Source organism: Molothrus ater, chromosome 28, assembly GCF_012460135.2.
Source record: "Molothrus ater isolate BHLD 08-10-18 breed brown headed cowbird chromosome 28, BPBGC_Mater_1.1, whole genome shotgun sequence".
Lineage (NCBI taxonomy): Eukaryota > Metazoa > Chordata > Aves > Passeriformes > Icteridae > Molothrus > Molothrus ater.
This window is the reverse complement of record NC_050505.2, coordinates 1262542-1282147: the sequence shown is the minus strand read 5'-3', so window position 1 is coordinate 1282147 and position 19606 is coordinate 1262542. Positions and strand designations below refer to the sequence as shown.

General features: G+C 52.9%; 1 protein-coding gene across 1 annotated transcript in view; it reads right to left on the bottom strand.

The window, feature by feature from the left end:
- PEBP4 (phosphatidylethanolamine binding protein 4) overlaps window positions 1-6831 on the bottom strand; it is a 75380-nt gene extending 68549 nt beyond the window's left edge. The window contains exons 1-3 of the mRNA XM_036396857.2: window positions 6281-6831; window positions 4126-4253; window positions 1768-1900 (exon numbers count right to left, since the gene is read on the bottom strand). Of these exons, the coding sequence (XP_036252750.1) occupies window positions 1768-1900; window positions 4126-4247 (255 nt within the window). The 5' untranslated portion in view covers window positions 4248-4253; window positions 6281-6831. The remainder of the gene's footprint in view (window positions 1-1767; window positions 1901-4125; window positions 4254-6280) is intronic.
- Window positions 6832-19606: the final 12775 nt, after the last annotated feature.

The window sequence follows — 19606 nt, the reverse complement described above, 5'->3', positions numbered from 1 at the left end:
GTAACGCCAGCAGAGCTGACTTCTCCCTGAGCAGCTCCCAGGGCTGGAGCTGGCCATGGGAATTACAGAAATTATTGGGATAGGGCGGGTTTTGGGGTGCCAGCGAGGACTCCGCCGGGATTTGGGAACGCTACGAGACGATGCTGCATCCTGGGACAGGTTTGGGATCACAGCAGGGCACGGCGCGGGGTGTCCCCTAAAATACCCCATAGTCACCCCATTTATTGTCCCCTCCCAGTGCCCGCGGCACGCTCAGCACAGATCCCGGCGCTCCCAGTTCATCCCAGTTCATCCCAGTTCCTCCCAGTCCGGGAGGCGCTGGAGCTCGGGCAGTTCAATGCTGCCACCTGGTGGTGGCGAGAGGGAACAGCAGCACCGGGATTCCCCCCCACCCGCGATCCCAAATCCCAAATCCCAACGCCGATCCCATCCCAAATCCCAAATCCCAACGCCGATCCCATCCCAAATCGCAAATCCCAATTCCCAACGCCGATCCCATCGCAAATCCCAAATCCCATCGGCGATCCCAAATTCCATGTCAAATCCCATCGCGGATCCCAAATTCCATGTCAAATCCCAAATCCCACCCGCGATACCAAATCCCATCGCGGATCCCAAATCCCACCCCGAAGCCAGGAGGGCTTTGAAAAGTTGACTAAAAAAAATTTGTAAAATTAAAATCCGCCGTGGAAAATTTCAGACTGAATTTTTTAGGTTTTTTGATTTTTTTTTTTTTTTTTTTTGGCTGAGTTGTGGCAACAAAATGAAACCGCCACAATGGACTGCAAAAAAAATCCAGTGGTCAGAATATACCAAAAATTAAATGGTCAAAGTAGAGGAAACTAAATTGAAATGGCCAAAATGTAGCAAAAATTATAAATATTCAGTGGCCACAACATAGATATTAAATTAATTAAATTTTTCTCTACTTCTGGCCACTTAATTCCTATTTTTCCTACATTGTGGCCATTTAATTCCTTTTTAAAAATAGCCGTGGTGGAGCACAAAATTAAATCATTAGGAGGCCACAAATAGCAAAAAATTAAATTACAAAGTGGCCACATGTAGCAGGAAAAAATAACTTAATTGCTTTGCTATGCTCTGGCCACTTAAATGGTCACAGTATATTAAAATTTAATTAATTGTTTTAAAAGTGAATGTAGGGGAAATTATAAATTACTGCATTTATAGGAGAAATAATGGTTACAATGCAGCAAATATTCTAAATTGAAATGTGGTGATATGGTGAAAAGAATTCATTAAATGGCTACAACATGGCTGGAATAGCTGTAAAATGGGTATGATGTACGAAAAGATAATTATTTAGTAAATGGCCAAAGGAAAAAATATAAAATAATATAAAATTAAAAATAGAAATGCAAAAATATAAAAATATATAAAAGCATGAAATATATAAACATAATGAAATATAAAAATAATAAGATAGAAATAAAACAGAAATAAAATAGAAATAAAATAGAAATAGAGTATACAAATAATAAAGTATAATATGAACTATAAATATAAATATAAAAATACAAAAGTTTTTTCAGTGTAGTAAAAGAAGTCTGAATGTGAGAAAAGGTAATTTAATGGCCACAGTGTAGGAAAAAAAATTAAAAATAAATTACAAAAAAATCACAAAAAAAAGGCAATTCCATTTATCCACAGCTCAGCCTCCAACCAAACACCTGAATCAATGAAGAAAAGTGGGAAAAAAGCTCCTAAAGTCCCCCTGACCCCAGGAAAAGCAGAATGGGGCCTCACCTTCTTGGCCCAGGGGTAGCGGACGCGGGGCTTGCCCCACTCCTCGCTGAGCTTCTGGCGGTACCCGTGGCACTTGGGGATGTAGGAGCAGCTCACGTCGCCCACCTCGGGGTAGATGATTTCCAAATCCCCCCTGGAAAAAGGGGACAGGGAGCAAAATGAGCCTGGAGGTGGGAATTGCTGCCAGTGCAGGCTTGGGATGGGGTTGGGAATGCCGGCAGGGTGAAAGGGTGGGAGAACGGGAATTATTATAAACTATTATAAATGATTATGATTAGAAATTCCTTCCCTAAATCTGCTGAAGAATATTTGAATTCCTGTGCTCCTGGTGTGCTCTTCAGGAGATTTTGGGAAGGAATTCCTCCCTGGGAGGGTGGGGAGGGGCTGGGATGGGATCCCCAGAGGAGCTCACCCCTGGAAGTGTCCAAGGCCAGCTTGGATCAGCCTGGAATAGTTGGGGTTGGAGCTGGATGGGTTTTAGGGCTGGGATAGTTGGGGTTGGAGCTGGATGGGTTTTAGGGCCTGGGATAGTTGGGGTTGGAGCTGGATGGGTTTTATGGCCTGGGATAGTTGGAGCTGGATGGGTTTTATGGCCTGGGATAGTTGGGTTTGGAGCTGGATGGGTTTTAGGGCCTGGGATAGTTGGGGTTGGAGCTGGATGGGTTTTAGGGCCTGGGATAGTTGGGGTTGGAGCTGGATGGGTTTTAGGGCCTGGGATAGTTGGAGCTGGATGGGTTTTATGGCCTGGGATAGTTGGAGCTGGATGGGTTTTAAGGCCTGGAATAGTCAGGGCTGGAGCTGGATGAGTTTTAGGGCCTAGGATAGTTGGGGTTGGAGCTGGATGGGTTTTAGGGCCTGGGATAGTTGGAGCTGGATGGGTTTTAGGGCCTGGGATAGCTGGAGCTGGATGGGTTTTAGGGCCTGGGATAGTCAGGGCTGGAGCTGGATGGGTTTTAGGGCCTAGGATAGTTGGGGTTGGAGCTGGATGGGTTTTAGGGCCTGGGATAGTTGAGGTTGGAGCTGGATGGGTTTTAGGGCCTGGGATAGTTGGGGTTGGAGCTGGATGGGTTTTATGGCCTGGGATAGTTGGAGCTGGAGCTGGATGGGTTTTAGGGCCTGGGATAGTTGAGGTTGGAGCTGGATGGGTTTTAGGGCCTGGGATATTTGAGGTTGGAGCTGGATGGGTTTTAGGGCCTGGGATAGTTGGAGCTGGAGCTGGATGGGTTTTAGGGCCTGGGATAGTCGGGGTTGGAGCTGGATGGGTTTTAGGGCCTGGGATAGTTGGGGTTGGAGCTGGATGGGTTTTAGGGCCTGGGATAGTTGAGGTTGGAGCTGGATGGGTTTTAGGGCCTGGGATAGTTGGGGTTGGAGCTGGATGGGTTTTAGGACCCCTTCCCACCCGAAGCATTCCAGCATTCCATGGAAAAGCAGCCTCCTTCCTCTGAAGCTTTCCATGGAAAACTTCTGAGATCCCTGCTGCTGCCAAAGCCACTTCCAGAGCCTCTGCACAGCTGGGGAATAACCCCAGAGAATGCCAGACCCAGGGAAAAGGAGGAAAGGAGGAAAAGGAGGAAAAGAGCCAAAACTCACAGCAAGGGGACACTGGGATGAACTGTGCCAGGAGGTGACACAAAGGGAATGGCCGGGCTGGGGAGGTGACAGAGGCCAGGCCAGGCAGGGGAGAGGCAGGAGACAGAGGCCAGGCTGGGCAGGAGGTGACACAAAGGGAATGGCCAGGCTGGGGACACAAAGGGAATGGCCAGGCTGGGGACAGAGGCCAGGCCGGGGACAGGCAGGAGACAGAGGCCAGGCTGGGCAGGAGGTGACCCAAAGGGAATGGCCGGGTTGGGCAGGTGACAGAGGCCAGGCCAGGCCAGGTAGGAGGTGACACAAAGGGAATGGCAGGGGACAGAGGCCAGGCTGGGGACAGGCAGGGGCCAGAGGCCAGGCTGGGTAGGAGGTGACACAAAGGGAATGGTCAGGTTGGGCAGTGACAGAGGCCAGGCCAGGCCAGGCCAGGCCGGGTCGGAGGTGACACAAAGGGAATGGTCAGGTTGGGCAGTGACAGAGGCCAGGCCAGGCCGGGTAGGAGGTGACACAAAGGGAATGGTCGGGTTGGGCAGTGACAGAGGCCAGGCCAGGCCAGGCCAGGCCAGGCTGGGTAGGAGGTGACACAAAGGGAATGGTCAGGTTGGGCAGTGACAGAGGCCAGGCCAGGCCAGGCCAGGCCGGGTCGGAGGTGACACAAAGGGAATGGTCAGGTTGGGCAGTGACAGAGGCCAGGCCAGGCCAGGCCAGGCTGGGTAGGAGGTGACACAAAGGCAGTGGCAGTGACAGAGGCCCCGGAGCGTGGCTCACCTGCAGAACTCGTGGTCGGACTCGCTGAGGGTCTGGAAGATGCAGGTCCGGGAGGCCTCGCTGGCCCAGGCGCCCGGCAGGAGCAGGGACAGCGCCACCAGCACGGCCCCCAGCAGCTTCATCCTGCCCTGGGGACATGGGGACAACAGGGTCAGCCCCGGGGGAGCCAGCACCCCCAGCCCAAACCAGCCCCAGCCCTGCCCTGGTCTGTAGGATCAGGTCCTGTTTTGATTTAGAGATGGGGTAACTGAGAGACACTTCAAAACCTTTTATTCTGTTTGTAGTGTCATGTGAAGGGTGAGGCAATACAGATATAATTCAATTTCTACATACATTTTATTTACATATTTATATTATATATTCATACATATTATATATCTATAATATATATTATTTTTTATATATTATATATATTCAATTGTTATAACTCACACCATTACACTCAGAAGCCAACAATTTTTTAATTACAATTAAAACATACTATATATATATAAATATAAAAATATACAATATATATAAAATAATGAAAATATAATATTATTATAATAATTGTGATATATAATAATATAAAATACGTAATAATATATTATATTTAATAATATAATAATAAAATAATGAAAATATAATATATAATATACTATATTGTATATTATATATACAATATATAACACGTATATATAATATATATAACATATATAATACATATATATGCAAGATACATATTATACAATACATTTTTGGCCTATCAGCTTTTGCCATGCCATACTGTAAATGCTTTCAAGTTCATTATCTAGAATTACTCCTTGTGGCTTTTACTATAATGCATCTTTCACAGTTCTATTTCTCTAAAGTATTTAGTTTTATTTGTGAGGCCATCCTTGAAACTTGTTTCTAGTTATATTTCTCAACAAAGTCTGTCCTATTCCATGGTATTTCTAAGTTTCTTACCTCAAGGCTTACAAGTGAAAAGTGCATATTATATGGCCCTACGCAGATATTTACTATATGTATTATGTTGTATTGATTAGTAGTGCTGTATTAACATTTTAATAGGATGGTAAATGTAGTTTTGTAGTTAAAATGGAACTTTTGTAGTTAAAACAGAAACGATGTATGTGGGATATTTTTTAAAGAGAGGAATGAGGTACCTGCACCAGATAGCAGCCACAGGACACCTGAATCTTTCAGAGAAAGAGAATTAATTGCTCCATTATCAGAAGAAATGAAAATTTCTTCCCGCCTTGCTCAGCCCTGAAGAGCCATCAGGATTCAGAGGAAGAAGCTGACACTGCCCAGACGGAATTCTTTGTTTGAATGGAATTTATGCATCGTGTATGAATATGCAACAGGCTGTTGTTTTTAAGGGTTAATGCTCTGTTAACGTGGCGCCTTTTTCGGGTTTATTTTGCCCAGAAAGAGGTACTGGGACTGTCTGTAACTCTTTGTTTTTATTGTCTTGTATTGTCCCAATCCAAATTGTCCCAATTTTTATTACTCTAATTATATTACTATTTTTATAACCATTTTATTACTATTAAACTTTTAAAATTCTAAAAACAAGTGATTGGCATTTTTCACACAAACAGATGCAAACCTCTCAGTTACCCCATCTCGGAGTCAAAAAAGAACCTAATCCGACACTTGTCCATCATTTTCTCCTGCAGCTCCACAACTTTAATCCCATTTATTCCAGAACTCCTTTTCCTGCTCTTCTTTTCCAGGAGAAATTGATTTTTCCAGGCAATCCCGAGCCCAGCCCAGCTCGGAGGAGCCTTTCCCACAGGGCTGGCGCTTGTTCCCCTCCACGTGGCCCCGGGAATGTCCCCACGTGGTGACACCGCAGCCATCCCGGGGACACCAAGAGGGGACAGAATCCCCATCCCCACCTGCTGCTCTCCCAAACCCGACGGAAAATCGGGATCAGGGCTGGCTGTGGTCCGTGCGAGGACACACACCCAGCCAGGACAGCAGGACATGTCCCCAAGCCAAGGCTGCCCCAGCCACCCCCTCCAGCGCTTTTCCCACCTTCTGGCCACCCCTTTTTAAACCTCGAAGGGGACACGGGGACAGGGGGACAAGGGGGTCGGGTCCCGCACCCCCCTGCCGAGCCCAGCAGCCAAACCTCGCAGCCCCGGGCCACCAGAGAGCCACTTACCGGGGTCCTGGGGACGGCAGAGCAGCTCCGAGGCACAGCCCGGAGGTTTGAGGTTGCCGTGGAGATGGTTTCCTTGGCAGGAAGGGACACAGGGACCGGGAACGAAAGTCAAAGCCCAGGGAAGGGGCAGGCAGCTGCTCCGGCTCTGCCAACGGCTTTTAACCCCCGGCAACCGCCCCAACGGCCCCGAACGGCCCCGGGCGCTGCCCCCCAACCGCACCCGCAGCTCCTCGGGCTGGTCAGGAGCGCTGCGAGCCCCACTCGGGTCTGCCCGGCTCGCCCATTGCCTGATGGGCTCCGGGGAAGAGGCACATGCGAGTAAATGAAATAAAATAATAGTGGGGAAGAGCCCGGTGTGAGTTGGGATTCCAGCAGCGAGGGGATCGTTACATAATGGAGCGGTGGCTGCACGCTCGGAGAACACGAGCGAGCCCGGCGAGGGGAAAGAGGCGGCCGGGTTTAACTAATTAGGAACATTAATGGATTGGGAATGATCGGGAGCTTTTAGGGGCTTAATGGCTCCCGTTCCCACGCTGCCGAGATGGGCACAGCCCGTAATTAAAGCCCTGAGCCGGCAAATGGGGCTCACGTGAGTCAGGCTTTTCCCAGGAATGCCGGGCTGAGTCAGGTTTGGGGTTTGCATCCTCACATGGATGGGGGGGGTTGAAAATCCGGGGTGTCCAGTACCGGGCAAAGCTGGTGATCAGCAGAAAATGCCCAGAAATGTGGTCATGGAATGGTGAGGAAGGCAGGAATTTCCTTGCAGAAATGGGGATGCGGATGGAAGCTGAGCAAGAGGCAGGGCAGGGCACCGGGAGAGGTGGAGATGTGGGCAAGGAACTCCTGGCAAAACATGGAATGGTTTGGGATGGAAATCCCAGAGCAGGGACACCTCCCACTGTCCCAGGGTGCTCCAAACTCACCTTGGACCCTTCAGGGATCCAGGGGCAGCCACAGCTCCCTGGGAATTCCATCCCAGCCCCTCCCCACACTCATTCCTTCCCAATATCCCACCCAAATCTCCCCTTTCCCAGTGGGAGCCATTCCCTGGGTCCTGTCCCTCCATCCCTTGTCCCCAGCCCCTCTCCAGCTCTCCTGGAGCCCCTTCAGGCCCTGCAAGGGGCTCTGAGCTCTCCCTGGATCCTTCCCTTCCCCTCTGAACACCCCCAGCTCCCCCAGGATCCAGAGGGCTTCCAGCCCTGGAGCAGCTCCATGGCCCCAGGTCTGCCTCAGGATCCTCTCCAGACCCTTTGCAGTGTTTTGGGGTTTTTTTTTTGGTTAACCCTCTGCAGAGTCCCCAAACAACAGCAAGAACCCAAAATGGGATGAACTCAGAACAGGGATTTTTTTTTCCCCCCAAGCCCAGATGAGAGAGACACTTTAAAAACTTTTATTCTATTTTTAGTCTCATGTGAAGCCTCTTTCAGTCTCCAGAGGCTGAGAAAAACCCTTTGCAGAGCCAAAATCAGCCCAAAAGGTTTTGCTAATGGAAAAGGTGCATGGGGATCTCCCAGTGATGCTCAGGAAGCAAAACTCATGGGAGCATTTTTTAAAATGTAAAATTTTACAATTTTTCATCTTCCTATGTAAGATGAACCATGGCTTCCTCCCTAATAAAAAAAAAAAATTAAAAAAAAGGTTTTTTAAACAAAGATTGTATTCTCTCCACTCAGGAGAGAGTTTAAAGGGCAGCAGGAAACTTGTCCAGCTTCTACCAGGATGAAAAATCCATGGAAAAATGCCAGGGCCAGACACCCTCTGCTGTGTGATGCTCCCGAGGGGCAGGAAACCACTGGAATATTTAATTTTTAAACCCCTGTGGTCTCCAAACCCAGGCCAGGGTGACTCCAGAGCTGCTGGCTTTGCTGTCCCTGCCACATTTCTGGAAATCTGACCCCAGGGATGGGTGACTTCCACCAGCATCCTCCTCCTCCATCCTCCTCCTCCCCCTGCTTGTGCCTGGGAGAAGCAGGAAAATCCCTGGGAGAGGCTGCAGGCAGCATTTTCCCCTCTGGAGAGGATCCTGCTGTAGGAAAAGGCAGCTTTGGTGTCAAAACGGCTCCTGGGGTGGGGGAAATGATACCTCAGGTTTGAGATTTTGTATTTTTCAGTTTCTGTGCTGCTTGAGTGTGTGGGTCTGGGTTTCATTTTGGGGGATGCTGAGCTCTGGGCACAGAGCAGGGAGAAAAAACAATTCCTGCTCCAGCTGGGGACCAAGGACAACCAATACAGGAACACAAACAAGGTGGGCTGAAGAGACAAAACCAGGATGGGACTTGGTAACACAAACCTGGAATTGGACCATGGACTCCAATGTGCTGATGGACCAAAACTTAGAAAAGTGAGAGACCCCATGGCCTGTTGTGCATTTTGGGACCATTTTGGTTCATCCTGGGTTCGTTTTGGGACCATTTTGGTTCATCCTGGGTTCGTTTTGGGACCATTTTAGTTCACTTTGGGTTCATTTTGGGACCATTTTGGTTCATCTTGTGTTCATTTTGGGACCATTTTTGTTCACTTTGGGTTCATTTTGGGACCACTTTAGTTCACTTTGGGTTCATTTTGGGACCATTTTGGTTCATCTTGGGTTCATTTTGGGACCATTTTGGTTCATCCTGGGTTCATTTTGGGACCATTTTGGTTCATCTTGGGTTCATTTTGGGACCATTTTGGTTCATCTTGGGTTCATTTTGGGACCATTTTGGTTCATCTTGGGTTCATTTTGGGACCATTTTGGTTCATTTTGGGTGCAGCCCTGGCTGGGCTCTTGTGCTGCCCAAGGTGGACCCATTGAGGAGATCCTTTTAATAAATCCCTGCTTTATTCTTTAGCTCTGCCCAGTCTCTGTTCCAGGTCAGCCTTTCCAGGGCATGAGACCCAAGCTCAGCTCCTGTCCCGGCCACCCCAGGGTGTTCCCAGGTTCCCTGTCCTGACTAAACCCTGTGGGACTGCAGGAATCTGGTTTTTCCAGCTGGGAAGCCTCTGGCACTGTGCTGGGTGTGATGTTCAGAGCCCAGGGAAGTCCAGGAATTCCCCCCTCATTCCAGGCTGGGATGAGTAACAAAGAGAATGCTGCCTTGTGCTTCAAAATTTGGGTAAAAAACACCATTGAAAACCTGTTCAAAACCCCTCAGTTCTCCCAGCTTTCATGAGGGATATTTCCCAATATTCTGGAAAAAAAAATTAAAAAACCCAAACCAAACAAAATTATATAATAAAGAAATAAATAATAAATAAATAATAAATAATAAATAATATAGAGCTTTCAAAGTAATCAGCACAAAATTAATTTAATTAATCAAATGAAGGAATCAACGGAATAAAATTACTGCAGTCCCAACATCAATTCATTTGGGAGCGGATATCTAAATACAGATACAAAAATAAATATATTTTGCATTTGCATCCCCAGCAAACAGCTCCAAAAGCTGCTCAAAAGCCTCTCAGAGCTGACAAAACAGAGAGGTAGCCGAGGAAATTATTTTCCTGTTAATATCAAAGATTAAAAAGCTCTTAATAAAAGGCAACCACCTGAAGGCAGGGAAGGGAGGGAGAAGTCTGGGGCTTGTTTTAACAGCAACAAAGCACCCGTGGAAGCCAAATCAGCCGAGCTGGGAGCCAAGTTCCACCTGGGCTGAGCCATGGGGCCACAAATGGGGCTTTGAGAGGGAAAGGAAGGGGCAGAGGAGGCAAAAACCCCCAGCACATCCCACATGGGCGCTCTCCCATCGCTGCCAAGGGGCCACAATATTCCTCAGAGGAGCTTTAACATCCAGCTGAGGCAAAAATAGAAAATTGTCGAGGTTCCCCATGACCATCAGCTGAGAGTGAGGAGCTCTCAGAGCTCCCCCACACGTGCAAAGCCTCCAGCTCTTTGTTTATTTAATGCAGAACCGTCACTTCCCGAGCAGAGTTTCACTTAAAAGTTCATTGAAATCTTGTTTTCACTTCCCAGGAAAGCATTGTTTGGAACTTCCCCCCCTCCAGCCGGGGCTGGCTTCCTGTTGATGTGAAACCCAGATAAACCAGCGCCCACCCCGGTGTTTCTGCTCTCCCTGCTCCATAAAAAAGCCATTTTGTCATTTTCTTGGAATTTTCAGCTTGCTCCCATCCCGTTTTGTTGATGTCTCAGCTGTCCCCAGGCGTGAATGGCCTGTAGGGACAGGGAGGTGACACCGTGCCCTGGTGTCCCCAGTCCCGTGGGGGTTTCTTTGCTCCCAGTTTCAGGCTGGACAAAATTTTTAAGTCACCACTGAAGCCATTAAAACCTCAAATCCTTCCTCACCAGCGAGCCAAAGCTCTGGAAAACAAGGACTTATTTTGCTGTTCACAAGCAAAATTATTTCTGAGCAATAAAAATGCTCCTTGGGCTACCAACACGACCCACAAGCATCAGATCTTCCTTCAATAATCCAGCACTTTATTCTCATTTGGGAAGAAATCTGAATTTTTCCAGGTGGCACCTCCATGCCCCAGAGTCCACTGAGCAAATCATCCGAGCAACTCCAAAAAAAACCAACACCTACAGGCTGAAAAATCACTAAAAAAATGTATTTACACTGCTGATACCAAGCAGCAAGGCAGCACCAAGCCAAGAGCCTCGTGGCCGGGGGAATTCCCTCAATTTGGGCCTTGCAGGAAGCCCAGCAATCAGAAAAGGAAACAAAACCCACATCCTCTCTCCTCACTCAGCAGCTCCAGCTGTGCCCCGGCTCCCTGTGCCTCTTATCTCCCTTCTCCATGGGTTGTCCTCACATTTCCCTCCTTCTCTGGCCAAGAACTCGGTCCCTGCTCCAAGCCAACCACCCCAAGGTCGCCTTCACCTTGTCCTGGCCAACCCCTGGGCAAGAGCTTTGTGAATCAAAAACCCCACTTGGCCCAGGCCACGCCATAAATTTGCTCCATGTGGCATTTTCAGCTGCCATAAATTTGCATCTGAAGCCATTTGCGGGGCTGGCTCTGCTCCTTGGGGAATTTTGAAGTGGATTTCAGGGATGTGACAGATTTATGGGGCTGGGAGTTCCCCTGGGTTTGTCCAGAGCCACTTTAGGGGCAGGGGTTAAAGACCCCACAGCATAAAACGGCTGAGCCACGTGTTAAAGGGAATTTTGGGTTTTTCCAGCATTCATAAGATGCTGGGGCAAAATCTGGAGTGAGGGGGTTGAATTTATCCGCCCAAACCCCTCCTGTGAGCCGCAGGCTGGAACAGCAGAGCTTTAGACACCGAATGCAGATCCCTGGCGCAGCCTGAGATTAAGAGGGGAGGATTTCTGGCTTTTCCCTTGACACCTGCCAAAGCTCCAGCGCTGAACTCTCAGCCCCTCCTGGCCCATTTTCCTGGCTGGCAGCTGTGCCTGGTTGAGCTGGATTAAACCTTGTCACCAGGAAGGTCAGGAGTGACCGCAGGGGACAGCTCAGAGCCCCCAGAGATCCCACAGGAATCTCAGTGGGATCAGGGAAGGGATCCAGGATGCTTTTTGCCTTTGGAGCTGGCAGCAGCTCGGCTGCTGCACGGATCCCGACAGGAGGAGCTGCCAGTGCAGCACAAACCCAGCAGCAGAGCAGCCCTGGGGCTGCTGTGACCCCCAAACCCTTCCCTGGCATCGCCCTCCCTCCTCTGACACAGCCGGGTATTCCAGCAGCAGAAGAGGAATGTCTGATATTTCTGGGGAACAGCACACAGCTGAGCGAGCCCCCCGAGCCTGGCTGCAACCCCCAGAGCCGCCCCCTTCCCATCCCAAACCCCAGGTCCAGCAGGAGCAGGAATGATCCCAATCCCATCCCATCCCCTGCAGCACCCTGGGATCACAGGATTTGGGGATGCGGCCCCCACCCCATGACCCCCGCACCCCACCCCAATCCCAGCCCAAATTCCCATCCCTGAACTCCTCTGGCAGTCGGGGGAGGGCCGGGGGGAGCTGCAGCCGGGGGAGGTGACCTTGGGGACAGCGGGGAGGGGATGTGCAGCGCGGCACACCTGGCACAGCCCCTGCGCCTCGGCAGGTACCTTGTGACTGCTCCTGCCGGAGCTGCGGCGCTTTCTGGGGAAGGGCTTCTATTTTGGGCAGAATGTTTTCACTTGGCCTATATTAAGCACATTCATTTCGCAGTCACAAGGCAGCGCAGAGCGGTGCGGGAGCCGCTTCTCCTCCGGCAGCAGCTCCGCAGCCTGGCAGCTCCCGATTCTCATCCCCGGGCCCGGCCCGGCCCGGCCCGCCCCAATCCCCGTCCCATCCCTCGGTTCCCACACGCTGAGCCCCTCTGGAACTTCCCGAATTCCTGCATTAAGGAACGTTCCTGCATTAAGCACTCCCCACTCCCGGCTCCTGCAGCCGGGAAAAGCCTCCGGGAATCGCTGCAACACCGACACGCGACAGCAGCTCGGAGGGAAAGCATTGAGAAACCCTCAGGTGTGACCTCTGCCAACCCCGCCGCTCTCCCCAGGGATCGGCAGAGAAGCGTTTCCACCTCTTCCCTCTTTCCCTCCCACTCTCCTGAGCACGGCGGCCTTGGAAAGGAGATGAATCTCTGCCCCGTGCCTCGTGGACGCTCTAATTGTGATTACAGCCCTTCAGCGATGACAGCAAAAAATAAACAAACACCTCCCGCAGGTGCCAGGGCCCGGCTGGATGAGGCTCGTGGGAAAGCCCTGGGGCAGCGGGATAATGAGGAGCCGGGATGAGGAAGGAGCATCCTCATCCTGAGCTCTGACTCAGCTCGGGCTCAGCCCGGTCCCACGAGCTGGGCTGGCCTGGGAGGGTCGCAGTGCCCACCCTGCTGCTCCCCTGTGCCAGCTGGGCACCGCTGGAGCCCGGCTGGGCTACGAACGGCAGCGTTCCACGCTCAGCCTCCAGCAGGCTCTTCCCTTCCGTCCCTGGTTTGTTTTCTCCCTCTTCCCAAGGCTCTCTGCAGGAAGGGCAGCACAGGCTGGGCGCTTCCCCAAATCCTGCAGGGAAAACCTGGAGCTGGAACAGTTAAATTGGTTCAAATCCCCGCTGTTGATGCACTTATACCAGATTAACCTTTGCATCAATGGGCTCCCAAATCACTCTGAACTGGCTTAACCCTTCCCTAAATGGGTTTAACTGGTTTGCAGCAGGGGCTGGTGGAGCTTTAACGAGCTCACAGCTGAGTCCCAGCAGTGGTGCTTTCCTGGGAAGCCCTGAGCCCCCTCATGATGCCCCAAAACCAGTTTGGGGGCTGGAAGGAGGTGAGGGCACTTCCCATATCCTTCAGCGTGAGCATCTTTTCCAGAACATTTTCCAGCTTCTCCCCTGCCCAAATGTTTTATCGCAGCCCCTTGGCCCCCTGGCTCTGAAGGGGACCCCAAAATCTCCCCTATTTACAGTTCCCCACACCAGCAGGGTCACAGAGTCGCTGCCTCTACACCCCAAAAACCCCTGAGCTGCAAAGCGACAGAAAACAGCCTGGGCTCCCCAGCACAGCCAGCCGGGCCTCCCTTTTCCACCCACCCCTCTTTCCAGCACCAGTATCCCCAATGCCAGGGCTGAGCCTGTGCCCAGCCGGCTCTGGCAGAGCCCCAGGGCTGGGATCCCCCCAGGGCGACCATTTGGGAACAATTTGGGCGAGACTGGGGCCATTTGCAGATGCTCCGAGACGGGGCTGCAAACCCGCCCTTGCTCCGGGCTGGGAACGCTTCCCTCGCTCTGTGACCCTGCAAAACGGGGCCTTTTAGTGCCTGCCACCAGATTAGGCGGAAAAATCCCCCCGAGTTCCCTGCCCAAGCCGAGCCGGAGCAAAGCTGTGCCTGCAGCGAGGCCAGAACACCCTGGAGGTGCGGGTGGAGGTGAGGCAAGCGCTGGCCCCGTGTGTGCCGAGCTGCACGTTCCTGCTCTTATCAAATCCATCGGGATCAGCTCCAGCCCTGGCTCCCGTGCCAGCGCTCTCCAGCGAGAGGATCGCGTTCGAGGGGCCCCTCCTGCCCCATTATCCCATTTGGTGCTGCCCCATTATCCCATGGGCTCCCTCCTTTCCCACGGAGTCACCGCTCGGTCCCACTGAGTCACGCTCGTGCCTCCTTTCCGTGGCCCGTGGCCATTTCCCCGCTGCTGCCTCGGTTCCCATTGACTCACCCGTTCAGAGCTCACCCTCTCTTTCCCAGTTCCCATCCCGGCCGTTTCTGGTCACTCGGACTCACCTGGGACCTGATTCCTTCCCTGCATCCCTGAGGAACATCTCAGAGCAGGGGGCTCAGGCTGGGCAGCTCCAAAATCACCTTCCAACCTGTGCAGGAGTGCTATTCCCAGGCCAGTTTCCTTTTCCAGGAGCAAAGGATTCTCCCCATTTCTCACCCTAGCTGCCATCTGCTGCTGTGGGGGCTTTTTGTTTGTTTGTTTGTTTGTTTGTTTTTTCCCACAGATCATGGGAAAATTAAAAGCTTTGCAGAATTTAGATGCAATCAGTGCCTCAAACATATTCCTTCACATTTCCCATCCATCCCTTCCTCCGTGGAACCATCCCATGGTTCGTTTTCTCCAGCTGTAGTAGAGGAAACAATTAGGAACGAGTCTGAAAGACTTGGGAACTGCAGGGGGAAAAAATGGGATTTTTTTTGGGGGGGTAGCAGGGAGACGCAGGCCCCGGCGCAGCCAGAGCCGGCCTGAACGGCTCCGAGTGGAAAATTCCTGTCCGTTGAGCTGGGATTGTGGTCCAACAGGTTTTTAGTCCCAGCCCCTTGAGTTGTGTCAGTGCAAAAACTCATCCCTAGGGCATTTGTTTGGATCACATGGGCGAGCGTATAAAAATGGGTGCTGCCTGTCCGGGCTAGTTTGCACCTGGAAAGGGAAGGCGGCTGCTGGAGCAGGAGGGAAGGAAGAGCCGCGGGACAGAGCAGAGCAGAGCAGAGCAGGGCGCTGCGCTCAGGTAACCCCGGAGACCCGGAGCGAATCATCCCCCATTGCCCCGGGAGCGCCCTTGGGGCATGGAGAGGGCGCCGGAATTTGTGGGGGAACGCAAAGCCTCAGAGAGTTGGGAGATGGGGGAATTGTGTGGGAGAAGGGCTGGATCCTGCCCTAGGAACGGCTCCAAGCGCCCCCGAGGCTTTTCCCGGTGCCCAGGGGCGATGCAGGCGGCTCCCGCAGCTCCTCCTTCCCCCACGACCCCTTGGAGCTGTCGGGAATTGGGGTGTGGGATCTGTGGGGTGCCCTGGTGGCCCTCAGGGCAGAGAAGAGGCTGCTCAGGCAGAGCCACGTGTGAGGAGACACCGAGATGTGCGGGCAAGGAGTTTTCCAGCGTGGAATTTGGCCCCGCTCTCCCACTGGAAGGGAGATAAAACCGAGATAAAGCTGAGATGAAGCCAGCGGCTCTCCCTGGGCGCTGCTTGCTGTTTTGGTCAGGGCTGTTGGTGGCTCCTGGCAGGCGATCAGCACGGCCATGAAGGCACTCAGGGCTGTCCTGGCAGGTCACCAGCAGGGCCATGCAGCCAGTCCAAGTTGTTGGCAGCTCCTGGCAGGCGAGCAGCACGGCCATGGGCACTCAGGGCTCTCCTGGCAGGTCACCAGCACGGCCATGCAGCCACCTAGGTCTGGGTCACCTCCCCACCTTTGTGCCCTGCGGGGCAGGGGCAGGGGCAGCGCTGCCTCCCTCACCCTCGGGGTGTGGAAGTGCCTTTGGGAACCCGGAGCTGTTTCACAAGCCAGGGCTTGGATGAGGAAAGAGGGAGATCCTCCTGCCCCAGGGCTCCTGCCTGCTCCTCAGTGCTCTCACCCCCACGTCCCTCTTTTCCTGCTCTTCCCTCCCTCTCTCCCTCCCTCCCTCTCTCCAGAAGTTTTCTCCCCACTCAGCTTCTCCTTCTCTGCTCTCCATCCCTACTTGGAGACAGTTGCTTGGAGACAGACTCCTGGTTCTTTGATGTTTTAATCCCTTTTATTTTTTAATGGGGGAATAGTGGGAGATCGGTGCCACCACACTGGCTGGGAGCAGACTGGGGAGGAGAGTCCAGGAAAGATCTGACACCAGAGGGAAAGGTCTAAACCAAGCAAAACCAGCATTTTCCCCTCATCAGGAAATATCCAACCCCCACCAAGCCTTGTCACACTCTGTGCCCAAAAACAAGTCCCAGGAGGGTCCCATTTTCTCCCTTCTCGCCCCAGGTCCCCACCCAGGTGCGGCATGAGAATGAATTCCTTGGCTGGGGGTGGCCTGGAGGGTTATTTTCCTTTTCTGACGAAGAGCCCAGGCTGGTTGGCAACATTATCCTCCTATTTTCTGCTCTGCTCTCCGTAGCAAGAGAAACCAGGAGAAAAAGGGAAACAGAGAAGCCACAGGATGCACCGTTATAAGAGGAACTTTCCCCAAAATAGAAGCTTTTCACAGTTTTTTCACGAGGCGTCAGCAGCTCTTGATGCTGTATGAAACTGTGAATCCTGCCTGGAGCAGCCTGTCAGTGCTCCAGGCTGCAGCTGCAGCCTCTCCCAGAGCGTGGGGCCGGCTGTGCCCCCCAAAACCTGCCTGGAGTGTCGGGAACGAACAGCTGGAAGCGCAACCTCGGCTGTGATTCCACCCCAGCAGCTCTTTCTGCACCCCTGGGGTGGTAAATGCAGCATATCCCAGCTGGAGGGTGCAGAAATCCTGCACGGATGGAGCAAGACCTTGAGTTTCGCCCTGACCTGGTTTTTAGCTGCAAAAGATCCGTCTGGAGAGCCCCAAATGTTGATTAGCTCAGCGCTGGGGCGAAGGGATCTGGGCTTGTGCAAGGAGTTGCGTTTTACAGGAGTACACGGCTCCTTCTGGGTTTAAATATTTATAAGCTGAGTGATGCCTCCCTGGAGCTCTGCAGCCCTATGGATGGCAGGGAGAGCTGTCACCCTGGCCGTGTCTGGTGGCTGATTCCAGGGCTGGGAGATGGGATCCAGCTGGGGCAGAGAATTCCTGCATGCAGGGAATTTCCAGAGCCCCCCACACTCCCGGCTCTCAGACAGCCCCTGCTGCTTTGGCAGGGCAGGGATGGAAGGTGCAAAAATGTTCTTTTTTGCTCGTTTTAGACCCTTCCTTCTGGTATCAGCTGTGGTGGCACATCCCAATGTGTCCTTTTGTCCCCACTGTTCCCCCACCAAGGTTGGGTTCTGCCATCTTTGCAAAGTTCTGGTTGAAGATTTCTCTTGGCTCCAGTTGGATACTGTAAATTTACCCTGTAAATGCCATTTTTTTTGGAGCTGCCCCTTCCTCCCTGGCTGCTGATGGGCCTGGGGGGCCCATGGGGTGCTTGGAGCAGCTGTCCTGAGCAAGGAGGCTCCTTGTAGCCTCATCCAGGCAGCAAAACTGCAGCATTTGGGATTTTAGAGAAGCAAAACAGAGGGGTGACCCTTGCTGCTCCTCCTGGTGAATCCATGGATGGATCCAGCACCGTGGTGGGTGCCTGGAGCCCACTCCCTGCCAGGAGCCAGCACTCTGCTGGCTTTGCCAGGAGCAAATCCCTGGCTGGACTCTGCTCCTGACGTGTGCAGGATGCAGTGACGGGGAAGGAGGGACAGCCCCTTGCCCTGCCTCGCTCCAGAGCCTTGGCCAAAGCCACCATGCCAGGGGACTCGGTGGCCTGCTGGCCACCCCAGGGAGCCAGGCACTGCCCAGGGAGCTCAGATCCACAGGGAAGGCTCTTGCCAAGGGTGAGGTGCCTGGACAGGGGGTGGGAGCTGGGAGAGCCCCGCTGGGGCTGAGGGGAGGTTGTCCCTGTGGAACCTCCAGAGCAGGGGACAGGTCTGTGTATGTTCCATGTTCTGGCTGATTTGTAGGGTGGCAGGAGGAGGGCAGAGCTGGCACCAAGACATGGGGACAATGGGGAGATGAGGGACAGCTCTGTCCCCACACCAGGACGCTGCTTGGCCAGCCCAGACCTCGCCTTCCCAAAACCTTTCTGTCTCCAGGGTGGGGAGGTGACACCGAGTGGGGAGGGGGTGGCTTTAGGATGTGAGTCTGTGTTTGGGGTGGTCCCACAGATCCCTGTGCCCTCTCCTTGCAGAGCCTGCCAAGAGAAAGCGATGGAAAGCCCAGGGAAGGGCAGCCCTGCTGGGAAGATGACAGCCATGGCTCACAGCCTGTAAGTATCTGCTGCTGCCTCCTCCCGCCCCTGCTCCTGGCACTTCTCCTCCGGTCACTTTCTCCGGGGACTTTGCTCTTTGCTCCCATCCCACCCACGCCACAGCAACGCCTCCGTTCCCCGTGGATGAGGTGGAAACAGCAGAGAAAAGGCAAAGGCGGGGTCCTGGTGCTGGGGGCTTTGGGAATGTGTGGTCCAGGGTTTTTGGGGTGTCCCCCTGTCCTAAATCCGCTTTGTCCAGTGAGGGATGCATTGCCTTGGTCTGTGCCAGCCTTTCAGCCCCTTGCAAGGTGAATGATGCTGGATTTGGGGGGCAGGATGGGGGGCAGAGCCAGGAAAGCTGCAGTGGTTGCAGAGCATCCAAGGAGCATGAGGAAAATTGGGTTTGGGTTTGGATTGCTGAATCCTGTCCCCAGCCAGGCTGGGCAGGGTCCTGGCATTCCCCACCTGGGAGGGGTGGAAATGCCCCTGGCTTTAAACTGGAGCGTCATAAATTTTACTGGGGCTGGAGCAATGTCCACTCATATCTTGGATATCCTGAGGGCTTCTTCATTCCTGGCTGGGGAGGAGGAGGAGGAGGGAGGATGCTGTGGGGTAAAAAGGAGGTTTGGTGTGACCCCCAGGGCTCAGCCTTGGCTGTGGAGTCAGGATCGTGGAGCTGGACTGATGGAATTCCTTGGGGACGGGTTCAAGGGGCTTAAATTGGAGAGATGGGAGCGGGAAGCAAAGGTCTTTTAACCACAGCCCTGGTGGGGATCACTGCGGGAGGGGGATGGCACTGGGCAGCTGTGCCATGCCATGGGCAGCTGTGCTGTGCCACACTGTGCCATTCCATGCCAAGCCACGCCACAGCACGGGCTCGCTGGGGAACAGTCAGCTGAGACTTGTCCTCCTCCCTGGGAGGAGAGGGGCTGTGAGCAGCACCCACGCTTTCCACAGCTGCTCCCGACCCCTTTCCCCGGCCCGTGCCCTCCTCGGTGCCTCGGTAACCTTTTCTGCCGGGAGGGAGGCCCGTGCGAGCTCCGCAGCCGGAGCGTTCCGCCTGCGGGTGACAATCGTGCTTTTGTTTTGCCTGGCTGCGAGAGGGGCAGGCGGGAATTTGGCTGCCCAGAAAGCCGCCGGGAACCCTTTCTTCCACAATTAAGCACCTGCTACAAGAGAGCAAATAAGCCAAATCATGCGGCTGGCAAACAAGCTTTACGTGTTCCTTCCCCGTGACCCACTCCAAGAAGCAGAAAGCTCCAGGCTCTGCGGCTCGGCTGCTCGCAGCT